Genomic DNA, 20353 nt, shown 5'->3' on the forward strand with positions numbered 1-20353 from the left:
GGCCCGAATGTAGATGCATTTATGGGGGACAGTGTCGTGCCCGACACCTTTCCACTATGGCTGTGTTGGTTTCTTCTTTACAAGAACAAAATTGAACCTTATCGTAACCTCGATGGCGTCAACTACTCAAGGCCAGATTGACCCCGAAGACGACGAAAACGATGTTTCTAGTTCGAGGGCCCATGGGGATCCTCCAAGTCCGGGCTCGGATGAGAATCTCCAGCATACATCCAGCAACGAGAGTAGCTACGAACCGATCATGGAAGCTGACCGTGCCGAGATCACACGGGTTGCGAGCGAGTTGAAGGTAATTCTCCCTGGAAATCAAAGGAATCTTTTGTGAATGCTGCTCAGTTCATCACAACTGATTGCAATGCTGGACAGCGCGAAAAAAGCTACGATCCGACTCTGGATCCTTCTGAACCAACCTTCGACATATACAAATGGGCCAAGATGGTCATGCAAGAAGCAGAAGGCGCAAATATCAAGCTACGTCGTGCTTCAATCACATTCAAAAATCTGAATGTATCGGGCTCCGGAATCGCCATGAACCTCCAGCCGACGGTAGAATCATATCTTCTTGCTCCACTCCGCTTGCACGAGTGGGTTCGATTCGCGAAGAAGCCCCAGAGAAAGATTCTTACTGGCTTTGACGGCGTTGTCAAGCCTGGAGAGATGCTGCTGGTCCTGGGACGACCTGGAAGCGGATGCTCGACGCTCTTGAAGACTGTGGCAGGAGAACTCCATGGTTTGAAAGTGGGCGATGACTCCGTTATCCATTACAGCGGTATGCCTCGCCTCCTCTCTTCAACTCATCGTATGTAGCGATCTAATATCCGGACAGGAATACCTCAGCACCAGATGATCAAGCATTTCAAAGGCGAGATCGTCTACAACGCAGAAGTCGACATACATTTCCCACATTTGACGGTCAGACAGACTCTCGAATTTGCTGCTGCCATGCGTACTCCACGAAACCGGATCTTGGGGAGTTCTCGAAACGAGAACGTCAAGAGAATGACAGCCGTCGCAATGGCAGTTTGCGGATTGACCCACGTTCAAAACACGAAAGTAGGAAATGCATATATACGAGGTGCATCTGGGGGAGAGAGGAAGGTGAGCCGCCTCTTTTCTTCTAACTTTGTACGCTGACCCCTCTCGAAAGCGAGTGAGCATTGCGGAGATGCTGCTCTCGTTCTCACCCATAGGCTGTTGGGATAACAGTACACGTGGTCTGGACGCTTCCTCTGCCATCACATTCGTCCGTACTCTCAGATTGAGTGCAGACTTGACCGGCTCTGCCCACGCAGTCGCGGCCTATCAAGCGTCTCAAGCCATGTACGACGTTTTTGATAAGGTTGTGGTTCTGTACGAGGGGAGGGAGATCTATTTTGGCCCAACCAAGTTTGCGAAGGATTACTTTACAGATATGGGTTGGTTCTGTCCATCTCGGCAACCGACACCCGACTTTCTGACCTCAATCACAAATGTGGAAGAGAGGAAAACGCGGCCTGGATATGAGGAGAAGGTCCCGCGCACGGCGATCGAATTTGAACAATACTGGCGGAAATCAGATCTTTACAAATCCCTCCAACAAGAAATCAGGACTCATGAAGAGGAAGATTATGGCTCCGCCGCTGCCGATGAATTCAAAGTCGCACGCCGCGCGGCCCAAGCACACCATGTCCCTCCAAGTTCTCCGTACACCGTTTCTATGCCGATGCAAATTCAGATTTGTACCAAGCGAGGCTTTCAGCGCTTGTGGAACGAGAGAGTGATCCGACTCACCTTGATCATTGGACAAGGAAGCATGTCCCTCATCATCGGCTCCATTTTCTACGGAACGATAAACGACACCAATAGTTTCTTTGCTAAGGGCTCCACCATTTTCTTCGCTGTGTTACTGAATGCCCTTATTGCCGTTACGGAAATCAATCGATTGTACGACCAAAGACCAATCGTGGAGAAGCAAGTCTCATACGCGTGAGTATTACAAGGCGGAAGTGACTTTCTAAGCACTTTGCGATTCTGAACCGCGCAGGTTCTCCCAATAGTTCGTGCTGACTTGAGAGTAGTTTCTACCACCCTTTTACAGAGGCTCTGGCTACTGTAATAGCGGATTTTCCAGTTCAACTCCTCACAGCCGTGATCTTCAATATCATTTTATATTTCCTGTCAGGCCTTAGGAGGGAAGCGGCACAGTTCTTCATCTTCTTTCTTTTCGCATTTCTGACACGGCTGGCAATGACTGGACTATTCCGAACGATCGGTGCTGCGACCAAGGCAATCTCTGAGGCACTTGCAATCGCTGCAGTTGTTGTCCTGGCAATAGTGATCTACACCGGGTTCACAATACCTCGACCAAATATGCACCCTTGGTTCAAGTGGCTTTCGTGGTGCAATCCGGTGGCATATTCATTCGAAGCAATGCTCGTTAACGAGTTCCATGGAAGGCAATTTCCATGTGGCAGGCAAGCCGTTATCTGGTTCATTGTTTGACCCTCTACTCACTATGATCATAGCTATGTTCCTGCGTATCCGAACCTAGTCGGGAATACATTCATTTGTTCGGTCCCGGGCGCGGTTGTCGGCCATTCAACTGTATCTGGCGACACGTATCTGGAGACAGCTTACCGATACAGTTATAGCCACATTTGGCGGAACCTTGGCATATTGATTGCTTTCTTGGTTTTCTTCATGGCTACCTACCTGGGAGTATCGGAAATCAACTCAAAGCCCCAAGGCAAGGGAGAAGTCCTGCTCTTCCGACGTGGACATGTACCACGTTACATCGAGGAGGGCCTGAGATATGAAGACCAAGAATATCCCGATGCTCCCCTCGCAATAACCGGGCGTCAAGGCACTCAAGATGAAGATATCCAGGCAATCCCACCGCAGAAAGCCATCTTTACTTGGCACAATGTCAACTACGATATTCCAGTCAAGGAGGGCACACGCAGGTTGCTCGACCAAGTATCAGGATGGGTCAAGCCTGGAACGCTAACTGCCCTTATGGGAGTATCAGGTGCTGGGAAGACGACATTGCTGGACGTGTTAGCCCAGCGCACCTCGATCGGGGTTGTTACCGGCGACATGTTGGTGAACGGAAAGCCGTTAGACCTAAGTTTCCAAAGGAAAACAGGTATGAATCGGTGAAAGGGGCTTCCAGCTCAATGCAGTTCGTGAACTAACAAGATGACAGGGTATGTTCAACAGCAAGATCTCCACCTTGAGACCTCGACTGTTCGTGAAGCACTGCGTTTTAGCGCCATGGTCCGTCAACCTAAATCTGTCTCAAAGAAGGAGAAATACGAATACGTGGAGGAGGTGATCAAAGTTCGTTCATCATCTTATTCGAAGCCTCGTTGACGTGCTGATGGTATTGAAGATGATTAATGCGGAAGACTTCGCCGAGGCCGTAGTCGGGGTGCCGGGAGAAGGCCTTAACGTTGAGCAGCGCAAACTCCTTACAATAGGAGTGGAGCTCGCCGCAAAACCCGCTCTTCTATTCTTCCTCGATGAACCGACCAGTGGGCTGGATTCCCAAAGCTCCTGGTCTATCCTCAGCTTCCTCCGAAGGCTTGCTGATCATGGACAAGCTGTCCTATCGACTATTCATCAGCCCAGCGCTCTTCTGTTCCAGGAATTCGATCGGCTACTTTTCCTTACTACGGGAGGACGGACTGTCTACTTCGGTGACATCGGTCCCAACTCGCAAACCCTAACTAGCTATTTCGAGAGGCACGGAGCTAGGGTGTGCAGCGAGTCGGAAAATGTGGCAGAGTACATGCTAGAAGTTGTCAATCCTGAAACGAGTGCCCAAGCCAATCGTGACTGGGTCGAGATCTGGAGATCAAGCGAGGAGAACAAGAATATGCTGGCAGAGTTGGCCCAAATCAATCGGGAGACGAGCAAACTCCCCGCGGAGGACAGCACCGTCGAGAGCCATCGTCAGTTTGCCGCGCCGCTTTACACCCAGACTTATCACACAACGATCCGCGCCTTTCAGCAGTATTGGAGAACTCCCGGCTATGTTCTTCACAAGTTTGGTCTTGGCGTTGCTTCAGCTCTGTCAGTTACGGTTCAACAGCAGCTTCAATGGAACAATTGCGCTGACCTGGTATAGGTTTATTGGCTTTTCATTCTGGCAATCTAACAGCTCTCAACAAGGGCTCCAGAATGTCTTGCTCAGCGTCTTCATGCTCACGTCGATATTCACGGCCTTGATTCAGCAGATTATTCCTCGATTTGTCATTCAGAGGTCACTCTACGAAGTCCGCGAGCGCCCGTCAAAGGCTTATTCATATGTCGCGTTTCTCTTGGCCAACATTCTCGTGGAGATTCCTTACCAAATTCTGCTTGGCGTCATGGTATATGCTTCCTATTACTACTCGGTCTTTGGGTGAGTCCCTGGCACTTGAATTTCTGAATGTGCTTCGCTAAAACGATCACAAGCATCCAATCTTCCGAAAGACAAGGCCTTATCCTACTATTCTGCGTCCAGTTCTTTGTGTATGCAAGCACATTCTCCCAGATGGTGATCGCAGCTCTGCCTGATGCAGAGACCGCCGGCATTATAGCAACACTCATGTTTGCCATGTGTGTGATATTCAATGGGTGAGTAAATATCCGTGGCGATCCTTTAATCATACCCCGCTAATGCTGTCCTTCTTAGCGTGCTTCAGCCACCGGATGCACTGCCGGGTTTCTGGCACTTTATGTACCGTGTAAGTCCCTTCACCTACATCATCGATGGCATTGTGGCCACAGCGCTGCACGGTCGCAAGGTCGTGTGCGCGGAGAACGAATTGAGCGTTTTCTCTCCCCCACCAAACATGACCTGCGGCCAATATCTCGCCCCCTACCTACAAGCGGCCCCCGGCACGTTGTACAATCCAACAGCGACAAGCAACTGTGAGTACTGCGCCCTGTCTCTTGCGGACCAGTACTTGAGCCCTCGCGGCATCTCGTGGGGGCAACGCTGGCGCAACTTTGGTCTCATCTGGGCATATGTCGTCTTCGATCTTTTTATGATCCCTCTGCTGTACTATACATTCCGGATGAAGAAGTGGCGCGGTAAAGTCGGAGCGAGCAGAAGGCGGAGGGGGCTGAATAGGACCTATTCTTGGATCCGCACATTTGGACGGTATTGTCGGAGACTTGTTACAGGGCGTTGGGAAAAACTGCCCCTGGAAAAGCGCGCTGAGAACCCTAGGGTATACTGATATCATGGATAGACAATGATCCGGGAGGAGGCGGGATTCCGGCTGAATACTTAGTGCAATATCTGGGTTGCGTTAACTTGAATGTTGTCGTTGCAACAGCGTCCACTGTTCGCTTCTGCGGCTTCGGTCCTGGCATTTTCCGGTTCACATTTCGGGATCACAGCGAATAGTTGCGATAAAACGTACGGGCAACTGTGCAGGCAGCTAGATGCTGTCATTACCCGTGGGTGAGGCCTTGTTCTTACAGAGTAGTTATTTCGTCCACAATTCCTCGTCGCCCCTTTTTAATGCCAGCCTCGCGGCTCGATCACGTGGAGGCGGCGGAGCGCACGCAAGTCGCAGCGACCACTCTCCCATCTTCTAGCATACTCCGTACTCCATCTATCGAGTGAATTCAGCATCTTCATGAGCGCCTTGCTCGTCTCCCAATCCAGATCTTGTTTGCCGCATCGACCGAGAGCTGTGCTTCAATGCGTCGTCGGTCAAGAGCACCAGAATTGAACGTGGCGTCACCACCAGTCTTGCCTCGATCAAGAAAGTCCGAATCTAAACCGTAACAGACTTGCCTTGGGTTGCTAACGTCAAGGCCTTAAAGTTGCTATAAAAGTGGGTGGAAGGGTCTGGATCGAATTTCGCTTTTCTGCTATTGGTCGCTCCATCAGTGTCTGCGGGGGAGACAATATCCAGCGTGCAAGTGGAAAAGCCCTTGATCGTGTTGAATGATCCAGACCACGTCAGAATCCTCCGGCCGGACGTTGGCTGCTCAGCTGAAAAGGCGATTACGAGGCCAAAGCCGTGGAACGCGAATCAAGCAACACCGCCAAATGTGGAACACGAAACACACTCAATCCGAAGGACTCGAAGCTTCCCTGTGAGAAAGTTTTCAATCCCTTTCTCGCGACCTGTCTTAGGCTTCTTTGGCGAACATAATCCCCATTATAAAGTCATGGGAACACGAGGCGAATCAACGTCTCGATCTGCATTCTAGACACGAGCTGTCAATGCCTTTCCCCGCGCCTAGGAAGTCAGCTGAAGCTCGCAAAACCTTGGACTTCATGAACAAGAATGCAGTGCATTCTCCAGCACGGGGACTATATTTAAAGCCCCCTGGGTCGGGCAAGTAGCGAAATTGTCTCCCATCCCCCAAGGCACCAATTCTGCGCATCCTTCTCGACACAGGCCCTTACCGAAGAAACACATACTTTTCATCAACGGAATCCCCACTGCCAAACATCGAACAACTTGTCCACGATGGCGACCACCCCAATTCCTCCCAACGTGATGGTGCAAATCTTCCCCAAGCCAGGCAAGGCGACACGCGTCGAAGAACTTATCGCCAGGGCTGCTGAAGAAGTACGCCAGCACGAATCTTGGATCAGCTTCTACCGATATTATAAAGCCAAACACGTGGGCTCCTCGTCCGAGGCGGAAGATGAGGAGTATATCGTTGTTTTCCGGTAGGTATACTTTGTGGCCCTTCCCATCGGATAAGGTGTCGATATGGTGGACATAACCTGAGAAGAAGACCCCAATTGTGGCCGTCCCCCCGGCTTCGGGTCAAGAGGTGGCATTCTGTGGGAGATCAAGACCATCACCCTTGCGAAACTTCCATTGCGCCTCCGAGTCAGGCGCAGATTCTCATCGCCCTGCACATCTGGGGGTTCAATGCACGGAGGCATCGCATATAGCGTGACCACTTGCACCTCCCTCTTCTCTGAGCTGCCAACTGGCAGAATCAGCGAAGGAATATCCTGAACTTCCCTTTGCCTAAGCTTTTCGGTCGGGGGTTGTCTTCAAACGACCTCATTTGGCCCCATCCATTCCCGGCTAACCCGCGCTTCCATTCCCTGACAGGCTTGACGACATGTCGAAAATCAACGCTCGGCGCGAAATGCCGCACCACCAAGAAATCGGCAGAATCCTCCGCGAAGAGGATCTGTTGCGTATGCCGCTGAAGTACACCGAACTGCAGGACATGGGCTTCTGGAAGCGATGAAGAGCTCTCAAGACTGGGGAAGCCTGGTGTGAGAACGACGGAGGAAGTTCAGGGGGAGAGCACAGATTGCAAGGTTCTGGATATCATTGAATGCTGGTTGAAAGGGAAATTGCTCCCCTAGTTTTACTGTCTTCTCCCTGAGCAAAATAAAAGCATGGACTCTTTGCTCTTTGAATGGAAGTGCTGGATAGTGTAATGGACAGTTGTCTCGCCTTCGCCTTCACAAATGCCACAGTCAGAAAAATAGATTTGTCCAATTCTCGGCTGCGGTTCGACGTAGCGTGAACTAACACGGTACAGGAAATGGTGCACCGGTTGTGTAAGCGTTCGACTACATACCTAGGGACCAAGGTAGACAATATATATCGTATTTTGTGTTTATATTTCTCAACTTCCTTGCGGTCGATCGTTGTTGGCATTGCCCAAGCACTAGTAGAATTGTTTTCTATGGATGCGTGGATTGCCAACAAGCTAAACATGACTCGACCCTTCAACCTCCGTCTTCCTTCTATCGAGCTACATATGAAAGCTATGATGTTGGGATCGCTGTCCCACACTAGATCCCACGAATACTACAAGGACAGCAGCGTAAGCTGCTGTGACGGCCAAGGCGTCTTTGTTTTCTAGTTTGGCCCCAATGGTCAATATCATCGCAAAGATCGTGACAGCCACAGATACCGTGGTCAGGCTTTTCTTCTGCGACGCCCCGCCTTTTACCATGATCGTCATGGGAACAACGAACGAGCAGCCAGCCGCGGGTGCAAACAGGAACTTGGGGACTCCCTCCACGAACCGGGAATAGTAAGCCGGATATTCACCCAAATGGTACTCATAGGGCCTCTCCCACCGCGCTTCCAAAGACCAGCTCAGTTGTCTGGGCAGCCATTTTCTTAAGAACTCGCGCAGAGCTCCGACCTCCTTCTCCGTGTTCCGCTCGATATTGAGATAGGTCGTATCGTTAGGGTAAGTATCCAGATGGTTGCATGATTCCAGATGAATCATGCAACCAGATGCTGAAACGAGCTTTTTAGTTGTGCTCGAGGTTGAGTCTGCACAATTGTTCGCTTCAAGGTCTTCATGTACTCGAAATCTCGTATGGCAACCACTTCCCTGCGTTAGAGGATTGGTTAGAGGCGCTGAATTTGTAACCCAGTATAGTCATGCATAGTACTCTGCAGCTTCTGGATCTGCTCTTCCGACACTGTCTCATGCTCGCTCATTTCAGTCTTTATAAGCGCCAGCTCATTCTGAAGATGGACGAGGTTCACTCTGTGGAGACTGCTGAAGCTTCCCACTGCGATGCTTTTGTCGTCAAACTTTGTAGAACCACACAACCATAGGTCTCGTCCGTATGTTACGCGTTTGAAAAGGCCGCTAGGAACGGGTACATGACTGGCATCCGGGCCCTTTCGAAGAGCTGTATCGTTGCGCGGAGCCAGTTCGGGTGTTGACACTAGAATCTGTTCGCCTGCCATTCGTCTGCGGGCTTTTTGTGAGGGCTAATTCGAGAAGAGGCAGACGATACGGAACATCCAAGGGGTGCAAACGTTCTTTTTATTTGAGCTATCAAATACCAATTCCACGACTCTATAGAGAGATTGAAAGTCGAAGTTGATCTTGACATCTGGGGATGAAGTGCAGTTCAGAGTTGAGATCCTAAGATCCTGGGTTCGTCGGAACGGCTCGGATGCGGCTCTTCGCAAGGAGGAGAAAAAAAGAGGCGAGTCCATTGATGTCTTCTATAGGCAGGCCTCTTCTCGATGGTGCCCTCATAATTTGCTGCCAACAAGACTGAACCAAGTGGCATGGGCGTGCATTGGGCGCACCTGAGTTGGAACAGTAGTCGTCGGTCTTTCGGACGATAGGTTTCCGCTACCCGCTGATGGATTTGAAGAGAGTCTCCTGGTAACCGACTCATCAGGTTGGAGAGTGAGTGCATGTATCAGAAGGGCACCTCAAGGACAACCAGGGAGGAAAATGAGGTCAATGAGGGGTTGCAAGGCTCTGCCATGTATTTTTCCACTCAGCCTTGCGGTCCTTGGACGGTGCGGAGACGTTTGGAGATCCGCCGCGAAATGTCGGCCAAGTTCGTCTCGAAGCTGTCAGGTCCAAGTACCGAGTAGGTCTTCCCTGGTCTTCCCTCTCCGTATAGAGTGTACTCCGGTCCTCGACACCGTAAGTCGAAAGCGAAATATAGCGTTTTCAACATGCCTCCTAAGCTCAAAGCCACTGCCTTTCGCCCATTCATATGCCCCGAATGCCAGACGCGGAGCCGCTATCTCGATCACCAATCTCAGTTGCGCCGCACGTTCAGGACCTCCCCGCGACGGCTCTACGCTCCATCATCGGCCCGGAGCAGCAAGCACCTCCATCTCACGAACCGCAGCATCATCCGCCTCGCCGGGCCCGACGCTGCTCTCTTCCTCCATAACCTCATCCCTGCGAAGATCCTCGACATTGGAGGGAGCACGAACCCGATCTACACGGCGTTTCTCTCTGCCCAGGGCAGGATATTAAATGATGTATTTATCTACCCACCACCACCTGCGGGCAGTGACAAACTTGGGGAAGAATGGTTTATCGAAGTCGACTCGGCAAGCGCGGGGGAGTTGTTGAAACATTTGAAGAAACACAAGCTACGCGCAAAGTTTACGCTTGAAAAGGTGGACGCGGAGGCGATGGGGGTGTATTATACTTGGCCGTCGCCTTCCGGCGGCGGTGGTAACGATTTAGAGAGATCGAACCGCAGATCGAGGCTGGGTGGGCAAGATCCCAGGCCTGGAATGGGCGTCCGCTGGCTCGACGAAGCATCCTCTCATAAACCGGGCGCACTACGGCAACTGGAAGACACTGGGAGTCAACAAGCGACGCTGGAAGAATACACCATCCACCGCATGCTCAACGGCGTTGCGGAGGGCCAGTCCGAGATCATCTCCGGCCACGCGCTGCCGCAAGAAAGCAACATCGATTTCTTTGGCGGAATAGACTTCTTCAAGGGGTGTTATCTGGGCCAGGAGTTGACCATACGGACGCATCACACTGGCGTGGTCAGGAAGAGGATACTGCCGTGCCAACTGTACGCCACGGACACCGAGCCGTTGCCGGCACACCAAGAGACGCCCGAGTATAAAGCCCGCGGTGTGGAAACGCCGCTTCCGCTCCCACCTCCGGGGTCAAATATCTGCAAGATGAAGGCAAAAGGCCGAGGCCGGAGTAGTGGCAAATGGCTCGACGGGGTGGGCAATATCGGCCTCGCGCTGTGTCGCTTGGAGATGATGACGGATATCCAGTTGACCGCGGACAGGACGAATTATGACCCCAATGAGCAGTACAAGGTCCAGTGGGAGACAGCGGAAGGTGGAGAACAGCAAGGGGTCATGCTCAAGCCGTTTGTACCCCGGTGGCTCAGGGAGGGCGTCGAGCAGAGTTTACGGAGGAAGGAGAGGAAGGCCAAGCCCCGACGTGAAGAGGAGGAAGACGACGAGGAAGTTGATTAAAAGGACGGACTTTCGACGTCAAAAAAACAACAACAAAATTCTCGTCTTCCATGGTCGCTAAACGGATCTGTGTACGGGCTGCAAGGCACAAATCTCTAGAATTCCTGCCTTCTGGTTCCTCGAGTTACTAACCTTCACAGCTTAGCAAAGGCGTCTTGTTGTAGATGGCCTCGTCCTCTGCAAAGGATCATTTTCCAGGGTGCTTGTGAGATGGACGCTGGGGACTTGATCCGTGCATCTCAAATGTTTGGAATGAACAGTCATTGTTCGATCCGGGCTTGCAGATTGGCAGTTGGCGTAGCAGAGGTCAGTCAGGCTGAAGCACAGGGGCTCGATGGACTCCCAGAGCAAACTGGTCTTGCTGTGAGCTGCATTGTTTGAGGAATCAACATCTCGGAGAGGGCTTTCTGCTGCCTTATTCAGTGCCTGACAACCGACGGCAACTCACTGACAAAAGTTTGCCCTCTGGGCCCAGTCCGGATTTGGTGCTTGAGACTCTCTGTCTGGGCGTAAATTGAACTTTCTGAGCAGGTCGCGGTGGCCGGGACTGGTGGAAATCATAGGCCATCCTCCACGTTCAACCGCCATCAGCTTCTTTTGTTGCCGCCCACTCGACACTTTCGATACCCTCCCATGGACCCTGTGCCACTACTTTCTTAGCTGTAGCCAACGATTTGAACACAATAACGGCTGTGCCAAGTAGGACCTTTTTTTCTCTGCCTTCTACACGGCGTTTCTTGTCTTTTAGCATTAGGACATTCTCCACATCGCCCGAGGCGAAGTTTTCTTCGAGTGCCTCTTGATCAATATCCAGCCCATCTGCTTCCTTGATCCAGCGCACCTTAACAGACCGGTCTATCGAACCGGAAGACTTGTCTTCTTCCGCTGCTTCGGCTGCCTGTGCTCGGACCTGCGCCTCTCGAGTCTTCTGTGCCATTGCCACCTCTCGCTTCTTTCTGTTCTCTTCGGCAATACGCTTGATCTCGAGTTCTCGCTCGGTCCAAGTGCGCTTCACGCCGCTTACAGAGGCGGGCATTCCAGTGGCAGATCCCTCTCTTTTCTCCAGCTCTTCCTTCATCTGTCGCCGTCGGCTCTCGAGCGCAGCAGTCTCTGCCAGACGCCTTTGCTTAGCTTCCCGCGTCTGGTCATACTTTAACTTCTCAGCGGCGTCTGTCAGAATATTAAGCGCAGTCTGCAGCAGTTGGAACTTCTCCAAGGTCTCTGGTGTGGGCTTGACTTTGTCGGGGTGATAGAGCAGCGAGGTTTTCCTATAAGCACGTCGGATTTCAGATTCCGATGCTGTCATTGGAATTGACAGCAGTTCGTAATAGTCGACGGACATATCTGCCTCACTTGACGGCGCCATAGTTGCGAAGACGCATGTCAAGGTGGGATTTATGCAGTTGTTGGTGTAGTTTCGCAGGCAACACGAAGACCGAGAAGCGACAAAAGGAAGGACACAGAAAGTGTATGCTCCGCACTAGTTACTACGGCGCACCAAAACGGTATCCAAATGTTGTGCACCAGCCTTGACCGCCAACCAGCCCAAGACCAACCTAAGACCAGCCCAACCAGTCCAACCAGCCTGATGATTGTCACCCACTTGAGAGCTGGAGGAAACTCACCTTCCCAAGTCGGTCAATCGAAGTCATTTTAGCTTTTTGAGGTTATGGTGACTCTCACGTAAAATAAGTCATTTCTTGTATGCTCCTCCCTATGAGATGTGAAACGATGGGTGTGCCTTCCATGCTTCCTGCGCAATTCTCGATTTCCAATGCTCTCTTTTGACTCAATGACACCAACCGCTCCTTATCTTCTTCCCTCTCCTTCAGCAGCTTGTAATCTCGTCTTCTTTTCCTCTCAATATGCCATTCTCATAATCTCTCTTAACATGAACAAGAGATATGACCACTCGCCTGAAGCCAGACCCCAACCGGAACTATCATGACTTGCCCTGCCCTGCCCACATCGCTTTTGCAGTTGCCGTGGTTCGATCGAAACCATCTCAGTTGTCCATAGAAGGTATGAACCTGCCAAGATAAAGCTATTCTCGGCTGATCTAGTGAGAATACCTCGAGCATCTCCGTCGGTCCATTGTGACTCGGTCTCGTGATCCATCCACCACGATTTTCGACTTCGACGCAGGAATGTACTGGAAAAGCTGCTATCAGAAGGCCGAATCAGAGCGCTTGAAGCTAGTCAATGAGCTGGCGAGGCTGAGAAAAGAGAGAGACTCTCTTCTGGCTGGTGAGGAAGCCCAGCGTTCAAAGGGACAGTCTGCTGTTGGTAAACGCAAGCGAGAAACCCCAGCGTCTTCGACGAGAAAAGCCCTACAAACAGCCCAACAACAAAAGAACAACCTTGACCTCGACGATGACGATATTGACTTAAAAATTGAAGGCCTCGATGTACCTCTCATGGGTGCGTTCGCTCGAAAATTCCAGGTTTGGGGAGATACTAATCTATGGTAGATCGTCAATCATTCCTTCACGGCTTCATATCTCTCCGTCATAGCCTGCGTCTAGCAGATCCCGATCAGGAGACTCTTGTGAATGCAGTCAGAGCTTCTGCCATTCCTATCTCAAGGATACTTGAAAAGCACTTGGGTGCAAGACGGAAAAGTCATGCCAAGCAGGAAGATCAATCTATTAAAGACCTTTGTGCGGCCTTCAGGAATGTCTACCCATCAGTTCTGCAGGGGGTGGATCGCATCCGGCCACAGACAGGCGAGGGCGGTGAACAGTATCACCCGGCTCTTTCCGACGTGATCAAGGTGTTTCGGGCGTTCTTGGGACAGCTTTATCAGTTCGCTTTGAATGAGAACCACAAACGAAAGCTTGCAAACAAGGCGAAGAGACGGGGATCTGCTCCAGCACATGAGACACCCATCCACGGATTCGCACTGATCGGTGAACGAGACGCGACCAAAGCCAAAGAGATAATTTGGACGCTGGTGAAGATGATAACTGCGCTTGATGTCTCCAGCGATGCTCAGTGTGAACTCCTGGAAGGATACTTGTGCACAATCCTGGACCATGTGGGCTCATCCTTGTCCCTTTTAGTTTTCACAGACTCGACTGGGATAAGCAAAGAGCAGCCAGGCCTGCTTGCACCATGCGGTTTGTTGGACGTTGCGCATATTGACAGGGGGTCGGCAGTAGGTACCGCTACAGCTGAAGGACCATACCTTATCTGGATTCTGCGCAAGGCTATGGAATTTTTGCGTGCAAACAGCCAAAAAATGTCTGAAAAGTCTCTGCTCCTTTTTGCCGTGCAGGAGTGCGACTCAAAAGCTGTGGCTGATGACAAGGGTCTTCGGCGGCGCATCGAAGACACACTACAAAATACCCTTCTTCGAGGTGTGTTTGGCGATGATGACGACACGTTCTACAGTTCTCTGAGACGTGAGGACGAAGAAGAGGAAAATGAAGAATTGACGAAAATGACGGAGGGAATCAAGAAGAGCGAGTGCTCACCGGAGTGGTTCATTGGAGAAGTCTGGGAGCATTTAGGTTGGGACATCTTATCTGGAAGAAGGGGTGTTTGAACCTTTTCTTTTGAGCGGACTCCCGAAGGTCTTTGTCGAATTTCCATGGTTGTTCAGATGCACAAGAATACTGTACCAGTAGAGTCGCCAGGGGACGATCGATCTCGTTGATTTGGTGGGAAATGTTATAAGTCCAAACCGAGCACTCTGATGGCATTTCCACCCAGTATCTTTCTCTTCGCGTCCTCATCCTCCGGGAAACAGCCGTCAATGGCCCCTTTGTTGCTCTCCACGCTCAACCACTTGGCTTCCTTGTCATCTCCCAACGGCGGGAAGAAAGGATGATCCGTCCCGAACATCACTCGATCCACGCTCCCTGCTGCCTCAATCGCGGCTTTCAGTCCGGGCTGGCCATATATTACCGCGTCGAGGTAAATGTTGGTATGCAGAACGTCCCATATTGACCGCTGGGGACCTTGCCTGTGACCACCATTGGCGATGAATTCCCGTTCATGTGCCACACAAGATTCAATCCTTCCCGCCAGGAATGGTAAGGTGCCGCCTGAATGGGCCAGAAGGAACTGCAGCTGGGGATGACGGTCGAAGACACCAGATAGATACATCCTGGACACGGCGATGGTTGTCTCCAAGGGAAAGCCTAGAGCCAGGGGCAGGACATGGCCGGACTTTGCGACGACTTCGGGGCCTCCAAAGGCGGAATCGGGCAGGCCATAGTGCGGATGTAAGAAGACCAAGGTCGCCGTGGAGGACAAGGCCGAGTAGACGTCGTCCAAAGCCGGGTCGTCCAAGCCGTTTCCCAGGCCTGTCGTGCCCATGATGACGCCTTTGACGTGGCCGAGGGACTTCAATCGCTGGATTTCGCTCACGATGTCCCTTGCCGGAGCGGACAGGGGGAGACAGCCAAAGGCGAAGAGTTTCAATCCCTCATGCGAGGCTGAGCCGTTGTTCTCGGCACACGCGGCGTCGAGGTCGTTGTTGATTTCCTGGGCCGTCTTTAGCGCGGAGTCTGGGTCGAGAAAGTCCAACCAGGGATTTGCCAGGCTGATGACGCTGCAGGAAATGCCGTGGCGGCGCATGAAGGCACGCTTCTGGTCAAAGGACGAGTATGTGCTGTCGACGGGTCTTCCTCGCGAGGATTTGGGGCGCGACGGGTCGTCATCCGAGGCGAGGATGATGAGACGCGGATCTGAGTCTGGAGTTTCGGCTGGTGTTGGATGGTAGATATAGGGGACTGTGGAGCGCGAGGAGAGGAGTTTGATGTATGAAGGCGGGTACATGTGGGTGTGGATGTCGACGACAGCTGGCTGAGGCATGTTGGCGGTCATATGTGGCTATGTACCTACCTAGTATCTAGCTACCTCCTGTGGTGTATAGAGGAATGAAGCACTGTAGGTTGGACAACAATGATATCGAGAGTATGGACAGACACGGGCTCCTCCGCCACTAGCGACGGTGGCGAGTTTGTGTTCCTTATCCTTATCAGGCTCTTGTCCAATCGTTGTTTTATTTGTCCCATGCCGAGGAAGACGCCCGTCACGATATATGTGATATAACTCGCCTTTCTTTGTTTTCATGATTCTTGAGCAATCCGGCAGTCCCTCGAGGAACTCGGGTCTCTGTGTCTGTGAGTCGCCAAGCGAGCCGCACTCCACAACGAGCACCACACGCGCCATTTACCGCAGATTGTTCCCTGCATCCACCTTCAAGCCACTTACATAGTCAAGGCAACTCTCCGGCCGCACTGTCCGTTGTATACGCACCCATCCAAGATCCTCAGGGGAATCGGGCCCACTTCAGCCTTGCGAAAGATGGGCTCAGCAGGCGATGTCTCCCAAAGGGGGGTAGAGCAGGATGATCTGGTCATGCCGGTAAGTACGGCATAGTACATAGTTATGTGCCTGTGCATGCCCCCTCCACTGAGGCTAGTGAGGCTTCATTGGAGCTGCTCCATTATTAGGGACACATTTGCACCACCTGCCCCTTTCTGCCCTTCCTCTACTTCCCCATAAACACCACCTTCCCCTTTCGACCACCAACACCTAACTAGCAGGACTAACTTCTCACAGCTGATTGACTTTGGCGCCTTCCTGCACGGTTCTGCCGCCGCCAAACAGGCGACCGCCGAGCAAATTTCAAAGGCCTTCAAGTCCTCAGGCTTTCTGTACCTGCAGAACCACGGAATCCCCGAGGATCAGGTTTCCTTGGCCTTCGCGCAGTCGGCCGACTTCTTCAAGCGTCCCCAGGATCAGAAGGACGGGCTGAGATGGACCACCCCGGACGCCAATCGCGGCTATGTAACCTGGGGCCGCGAAAAGGTTACCCAATCCGACGACCCAGATGTCATCGCCAAACTGCGCGCCTCGAACCCGGATCTGAAGGAATCCATGGAGATCGGCCGTGAAGGGGTAGAGGGGAAGCCCAACCAGTGGCCTGCACACCTGGATGAAGCTGGCGCCGCTTTCACCCGGGACATGCAGCGGTTCTTTCTCACCTTGAAAGACTTGCACGTCAACGTCATGCGCGCCATAGCCCTGGGCATGGGCATGGAGGAGCACTTCTTCGACAGCTACACCGACGGAGGGGACAACACGCTCCGACTGCTACACTACCCGCCCGTGAAGAAGAGCGTTTGGCGGGACAACCCGAACCAGGTCCGCGCGGGTGAACACTCGGATTACGGCTCCATCACGCTGCTGTTCCAAGACGACATTGGCGGGCTAGAGGTCAAGTCCCCCAAGGGCACGTGGGTGCGAGCCACGCCCATCCCGGGCACCATCGTGGTCAATGCGGGCGACTTGCTGCAGCGCTGGAGCAACGATCAGATCAAGTCGACCAACCATCGCGTTATTCAGCCCCCACCGGAAAACGCGGATCTGACCGATGAAGACCCGGACGCCATGGTCCCTGCTCGTTATAGTATTGCCTATTTCTGCAACCCCAACTTTGACCGCTGGATTGAGGCCTTGCCAGGCACCTGGGAGGAGACGGGAAAGAAGTACAAGGGAATCAATAGCGGGGACTATCTAGTGATGAGGCTGGCTGCGACTTATTGATCCTCTTTACCTGGTAGGCCATTGGCTCCTTACGCGTAGATACAAGTACTCGTACACGAAGGATCGTTCATTTGTGTTATTAATACTCCTACTATGTAAGAAGAGTATTTGATTGGACTACCTAATGTGGTTAGACTGCATTGATTGCAGACCTGCCCTTGGCGCCTCTCTTTACACTTATTTTCACCTCCCTTTCTATCCCAACGAGATGACATTTTCTCGACCAATGCAAGTCGGTTTGAAACCTTACTTGCTCAAGAGCGAAACATCCGTGAGACATCCTCATGTACCTTTTGGCATCATCTATATCATGCCCGAAGACCAACTTCGCATCAAAGAGCCGTGCGCATGGCTGAGCTCATAATTTTCCGCAATGTGGAACTAGTCCGTCGTCCAGATCCAGGCCCCGCTCCGCTCAAGGTTCACCTGCATGACGCATAGACCCGGCGTGTGGCCTGGAAAATGGTGCAGCGCGATGCCTTGGTGGCTGCGGCAAGCCTGTGATGCTCGGTATCCGCGGGGGCGGGGAAGAGATCAGTCATTGGCGCCAGCAGTGCCAGTGGTTCGAGCGTGGTGATTATAAGTTGACGCATCAATCACACCGATGGAGGAGTAATGCACCACCAAGCACAGGAGCACAAGAGGGGGACGACACTACGTACAATTTCAAGGTCCTCCGTACATCCCGTCTCAAAGAGAATGCCTCCGAGGCCCGGATACTCGATCCAGGCCGCCCAGAACGATCCAAAGAATGGGTCTGAAGTCGGGACCGGGGGGGCTCAGTACCATCCTTCATCGGCCTGGAGGGTACCGAGATCCAAGCAGTGCATCTTTGTTCCCGGCGGACACTTGAATGCCGCGATATTGGACGACGACGCCACGGGGTCTCAGACGCAAGCAGGCACTGATTTGCTCTGCCCGAGATGGATGTTGCAACCGGAGGGTAGTGGCCGCCACCACCTACAGATGTTCATCTACCTAAAAAGAGCCCTACCTACACTCTGAGTGAGATTGGTAAAATCGGCCTCCTCTTCAACGCTACGCCGGGTAGCCAATTTGGCATCGGGGGCCTATAGTCCCCTCCATCACCTACGACGCGAGGTGAGTTCTGAGTTTACAAACCCATGTTCTATGGACACCGTTCGTTATACACAGCGAGGGCCCAAATCATGTTCCTCGTTCGGTGACAACGAGTTTACGACCAGGAGGTTGCGGTGGTGTCGAGGGCACAGTAAAACCAAACGAGCAGACTGTATACTAGTAATTCCCCTCCTTTTACCAGTCCTGTATCCCTGGAAAAGGCACATCGACGGCATCACTCCTTGCTTCGGAGAGTAATGGAAGTTGGTAAGTGGTATGTACAGATCCAATTATGTGACTCTATAGCTATATAATCAGGGCTTCATATGTCACCCGCAACGTGCGGCCGTGCTTTGGCCTCAAGACAGCCATTGTCCGTAAAGATGCCAAAAGTCCGCAGGATGCCTTGTGAACCATGAGCGTCACTCCAGAAGCGATGCTCTTCTCATGACAACTCCGATATCAGTGCCGTTACAGTTCACCTGACCAATTCCGACCCAAGTCCTGGAGAACACGCTGCAATACTATTGAAATACCAACCATGATCCTCAATGCTGCTATCGAGCTGCCCCTGATTACCTTGCAAATCAATCACGCCGGTGCTCACCTGCACATCATTTACCGTCACTGCGGCGTTGGTCGGGGATGTGATCCAGTATTCGGGCGAAACATGAGCGAAGATTGGGTAACCTGGCAGCTTGGGGACGATGTCTTCGGCATGGGTCACGCGGTAATTGCCGCCTGATTGATTGGTGATGAATGTCGCTAGAAGATAGTTTCCTACCATCGGGGAACCGTACGTGTACTTATTGATGTCAGTCAAAAGAATCGTGGACTTGGCTGATCCTTGGAAGCTGACATACCAGGGCAATGTTATAGCCCGACGTTCTCAAGTCAGCAGCAGCCAGGGTCGCTACTGCGCCGCCCAGGCTATGGCCCGTGGAGATAATATTGTACGAGGGGTAACTAGCTTTGGCACTGGCAAGGACGCCCTGAATCTGTGGTTTGACCGTCCGCCAGGAGTCAAGGAAGCCAGAATGCGCGGTGCACAGATTGCACAGGGTCCAAGGAACCATGACCAAGTTGATGTCTGCGAGAATGTTTGAGAATGAAGTGGTGCCTCGGAAAGACATCACTATCAGTTGGTTCGTGTGGTCAATGGCAACGAATCCTGTTGAGTCCGCCAGCCCTTCACTGTGAGTGGGAAGATGGACGTTAGCTGTGCTCAGCCTAGCACAGATAGAAATGGAGAGGACGGACTACACCTACTTCTGAAACTCAAGCAATGACTCTGCCTGCGCCGTTTGAACAAGAGGGCAGTTTCCGGCAGTGCAAGTAATAGTAGTGTTGGATGAGGCCACATTGTTGTTCGGACAGTATGCAGCCGCGGAGTATTGTTCGAAGAATGACATTTGGCTGAGTAAATCTTGGGAAATAGCTGAAGAACATATGTCAGCCTCGTCGATCCTCTCCATTCACCAATATCAGCAACTACCTCTTTTATCAAGTGCAAACGGTGCGGCGTTGACAAGTGTTAGAAGCAGAAGAAGAAAGGGTACACAAGTTGAAGCGAAGGACATTTTGGCGAAAAGAGCGGCCAGCTGTGAAACAGAAAGAGTACAAAGAAGTGAGCGGTGGCTGGCTTGCTGACGATGCAGAGAGGACCAAAGAGAAAGTATCTAAGTAGTGAGAGGAGTCAAGGAGCAGAAGCCCTCGAAACGGCAAGCACCAAACAGCAAGAATAACAGAACGAAAAGTGACCGGTAAAGGAAAGTCCTCCTACAGTTGGAAGGAATGAGGAACAGACTGAGACGAGGCGGGCGGCAGCTGCTTCATATGAAGTATCGAGTTCCTGACGACAACGCAGTGTTGAGGCAGCGCCGGAGGTAACTGATACCAGAGGTAGCATCTTCCCGACAAAGCTTGAGCATCGAGCCTGAAGCTAATGCAGGTGGTCGGTAGTCAAGCAGGGTACACAAGCTATAGAAGCTGAG

The 20353-nt window shown here is 52.0% G+C and overlaps 9 protein-coding genes across 9 annotated transcripts; 5 read left to right on the forward strand and 4 right to left on the reverse strand.

Moving 5' to 3' along the window:
- Positions 1-112: 112 nt before the first annotated feature.
- On the forward strand, positions 113-5225 carry A1O5_01860 (ATPase; the record flags this gene model as incomplete). Its single annotated transcript, XM_007742476.1, has 11 exons — positions 113-307; positions 385-787; positions 845-1116; positions 1166-1983; positions 2076-2486; positions 2523-3142; positions 3203-3336; positions 3389-4071; positions 4127-4402; positions 4456-4617; positions 4676-5225. 11 exons carry the CDS (start codon positions 113-115, stop codon positions 5223-5225), a joined length of 4524 nt encoding a protein of 1507 aa, XP_007740666.1.
- Positions 5226-6476: 1251 nt separating this feature from the next.
- On the forward strand, positions 6477-6686 carry A1O5_01861 (uncharacterized protein; the record flags this gene model as incomplete). The annotated part of the gene is made up of 1 exon (XM_007742477.1): positions 6477-6686. One exon carries the CDS (start codon positions 6477-6479, stop codon positions 6684-6686), a length of 210 nt encoding a protein of 69 aa, XP_007740667.1.
- Positions 6687-7737: 1051 nt separating this feature from the next.
- A1O5_01862 (uncharacterized protein) lies at positions 7738-8696 on the reverse strand (the record flags this gene model as incomplete). Its single annotated transcript, XM_007742478.1, has 3 exons — positions 7738-8234; positions 8305-8331; positions 8393-8696. 3 exons carry the CDS (start codon positions 8694-8696, stop codon positions 7738-7740), a joined length of 828 nt encoding a protein of 275 aa, XP_007740668.1.
- Positions 8697-9428: 732 nt separating this feature from the next.
- Positions 9429-10718, forward strand: A1O5_01863 (uncharacterized protein; the record flags this gene model as incomplete). The annotated part of the gene is made up of 1 exon (XM_007742479.1): positions 9429-10718. One exon carries the CDS (start codon positions 9429-9431, stop codon positions 10716-10718), a length of 1290 nt encoding a protein of 429 aa, XP_007740669.1.
- Positions 10719-11295: 577 nt separating this feature from the next.
- A1O5_01864 (uncharacterized protein) lies at positions 11296-12084 on the reverse strand (the record flags this gene model as incomplete). Its single annotated transcript, XM_007742480.1, has 1 exon — positions 11296-12084. One exon carries the CDS (start codon positions 12082-12084, stop codon positions 11296-11298), a length of 789 nt encoding a protein of 262 aa, XP_007740670.1.
- Positions 12085-12865: 781 nt separating this feature from the next.
- On the forward strand, positions 12866-14265 carry A1O5_01865 (uncharacterized protein; the record flags this gene model as incomplete). Its single annotated transcript, XM_007742481.1, has 2 exons — positions 12866-13139; positions 13190-14265. 2 exons carry the CDS (start codon positions 12866-12868, stop codon positions 14263-14265), a joined length of 1350 nt encoding a protein of 449 aa, XP_007740671.1.
- A 125-nt stretch (positions 14266-14390) lies between these two features.
- A1O5_01866 (uncharacterized protein) lies at positions 14391-15539 on the reverse strand (the record flags this gene model as incomplete). Its single annotated transcript, XM_007742482.1, has 1 exon — positions 14391-15539. The coding sequence occupies one exon, from the start codon at positions 15537-15539 to the stop codon at positions 14391-14393; it is 1149 nt and encodes a 382-aa protein (XP_007740672.1).
- Positions 15540-16034: 495 nt separating this feature from the next.
- On the forward strand, positions 16035-17279 carry A1O5_01867 (uncharacterized protein; the record flags this gene model as incomplete). The annotated part of the gene is made up of 2 exons (XM_007742483.1): positions 16035-16094; positions 16293-17279. 2 exons carry the CDS (start codon positions 16035-16037, stop codon positions 17277-17279), a joined length of 1047 nt encoding a protein of 348 aa, XP_007740673.1.
- Positions 17280-18837: 1558 nt separating this feature from the next.
- A1O5_01868 (uncharacterized protein) lies at positions 18838-19771 on the reverse strand (the record flags this gene model as incomplete). The annotated part of the gene is made up of 3 exons (XM_007742484.1): positions 18838-19164; positions 19223-19553; positions 19629-19771. The coding sequence occupies 3 exons, from the start codon at positions 19769-19771 to the stop codon at positions 18838-18840; spliced, it is 801 nt and encodes a 266-aa protein (XP_007740674.1).
- Between the last annotated feature and the right edge of the window lie 582 nt (positions 19772-20353).

Source organism: Cladophialophora psammophila (assembly GCF_000585535.1).
Source record: "Cladophialophora psammophila CBS 110553 chromosome Unknown aczJe-supercont1.2, whole genome shotgun sequence".
Classification (NCBI taxonomy): domain Eukaryota; kingdom Fungi; phylum Ascomycota; class Eurotiomycetes; order Chaetothyriales; family Herpotrichiellaceae; genus Cladophialophora; species Cladophialophora psammophila.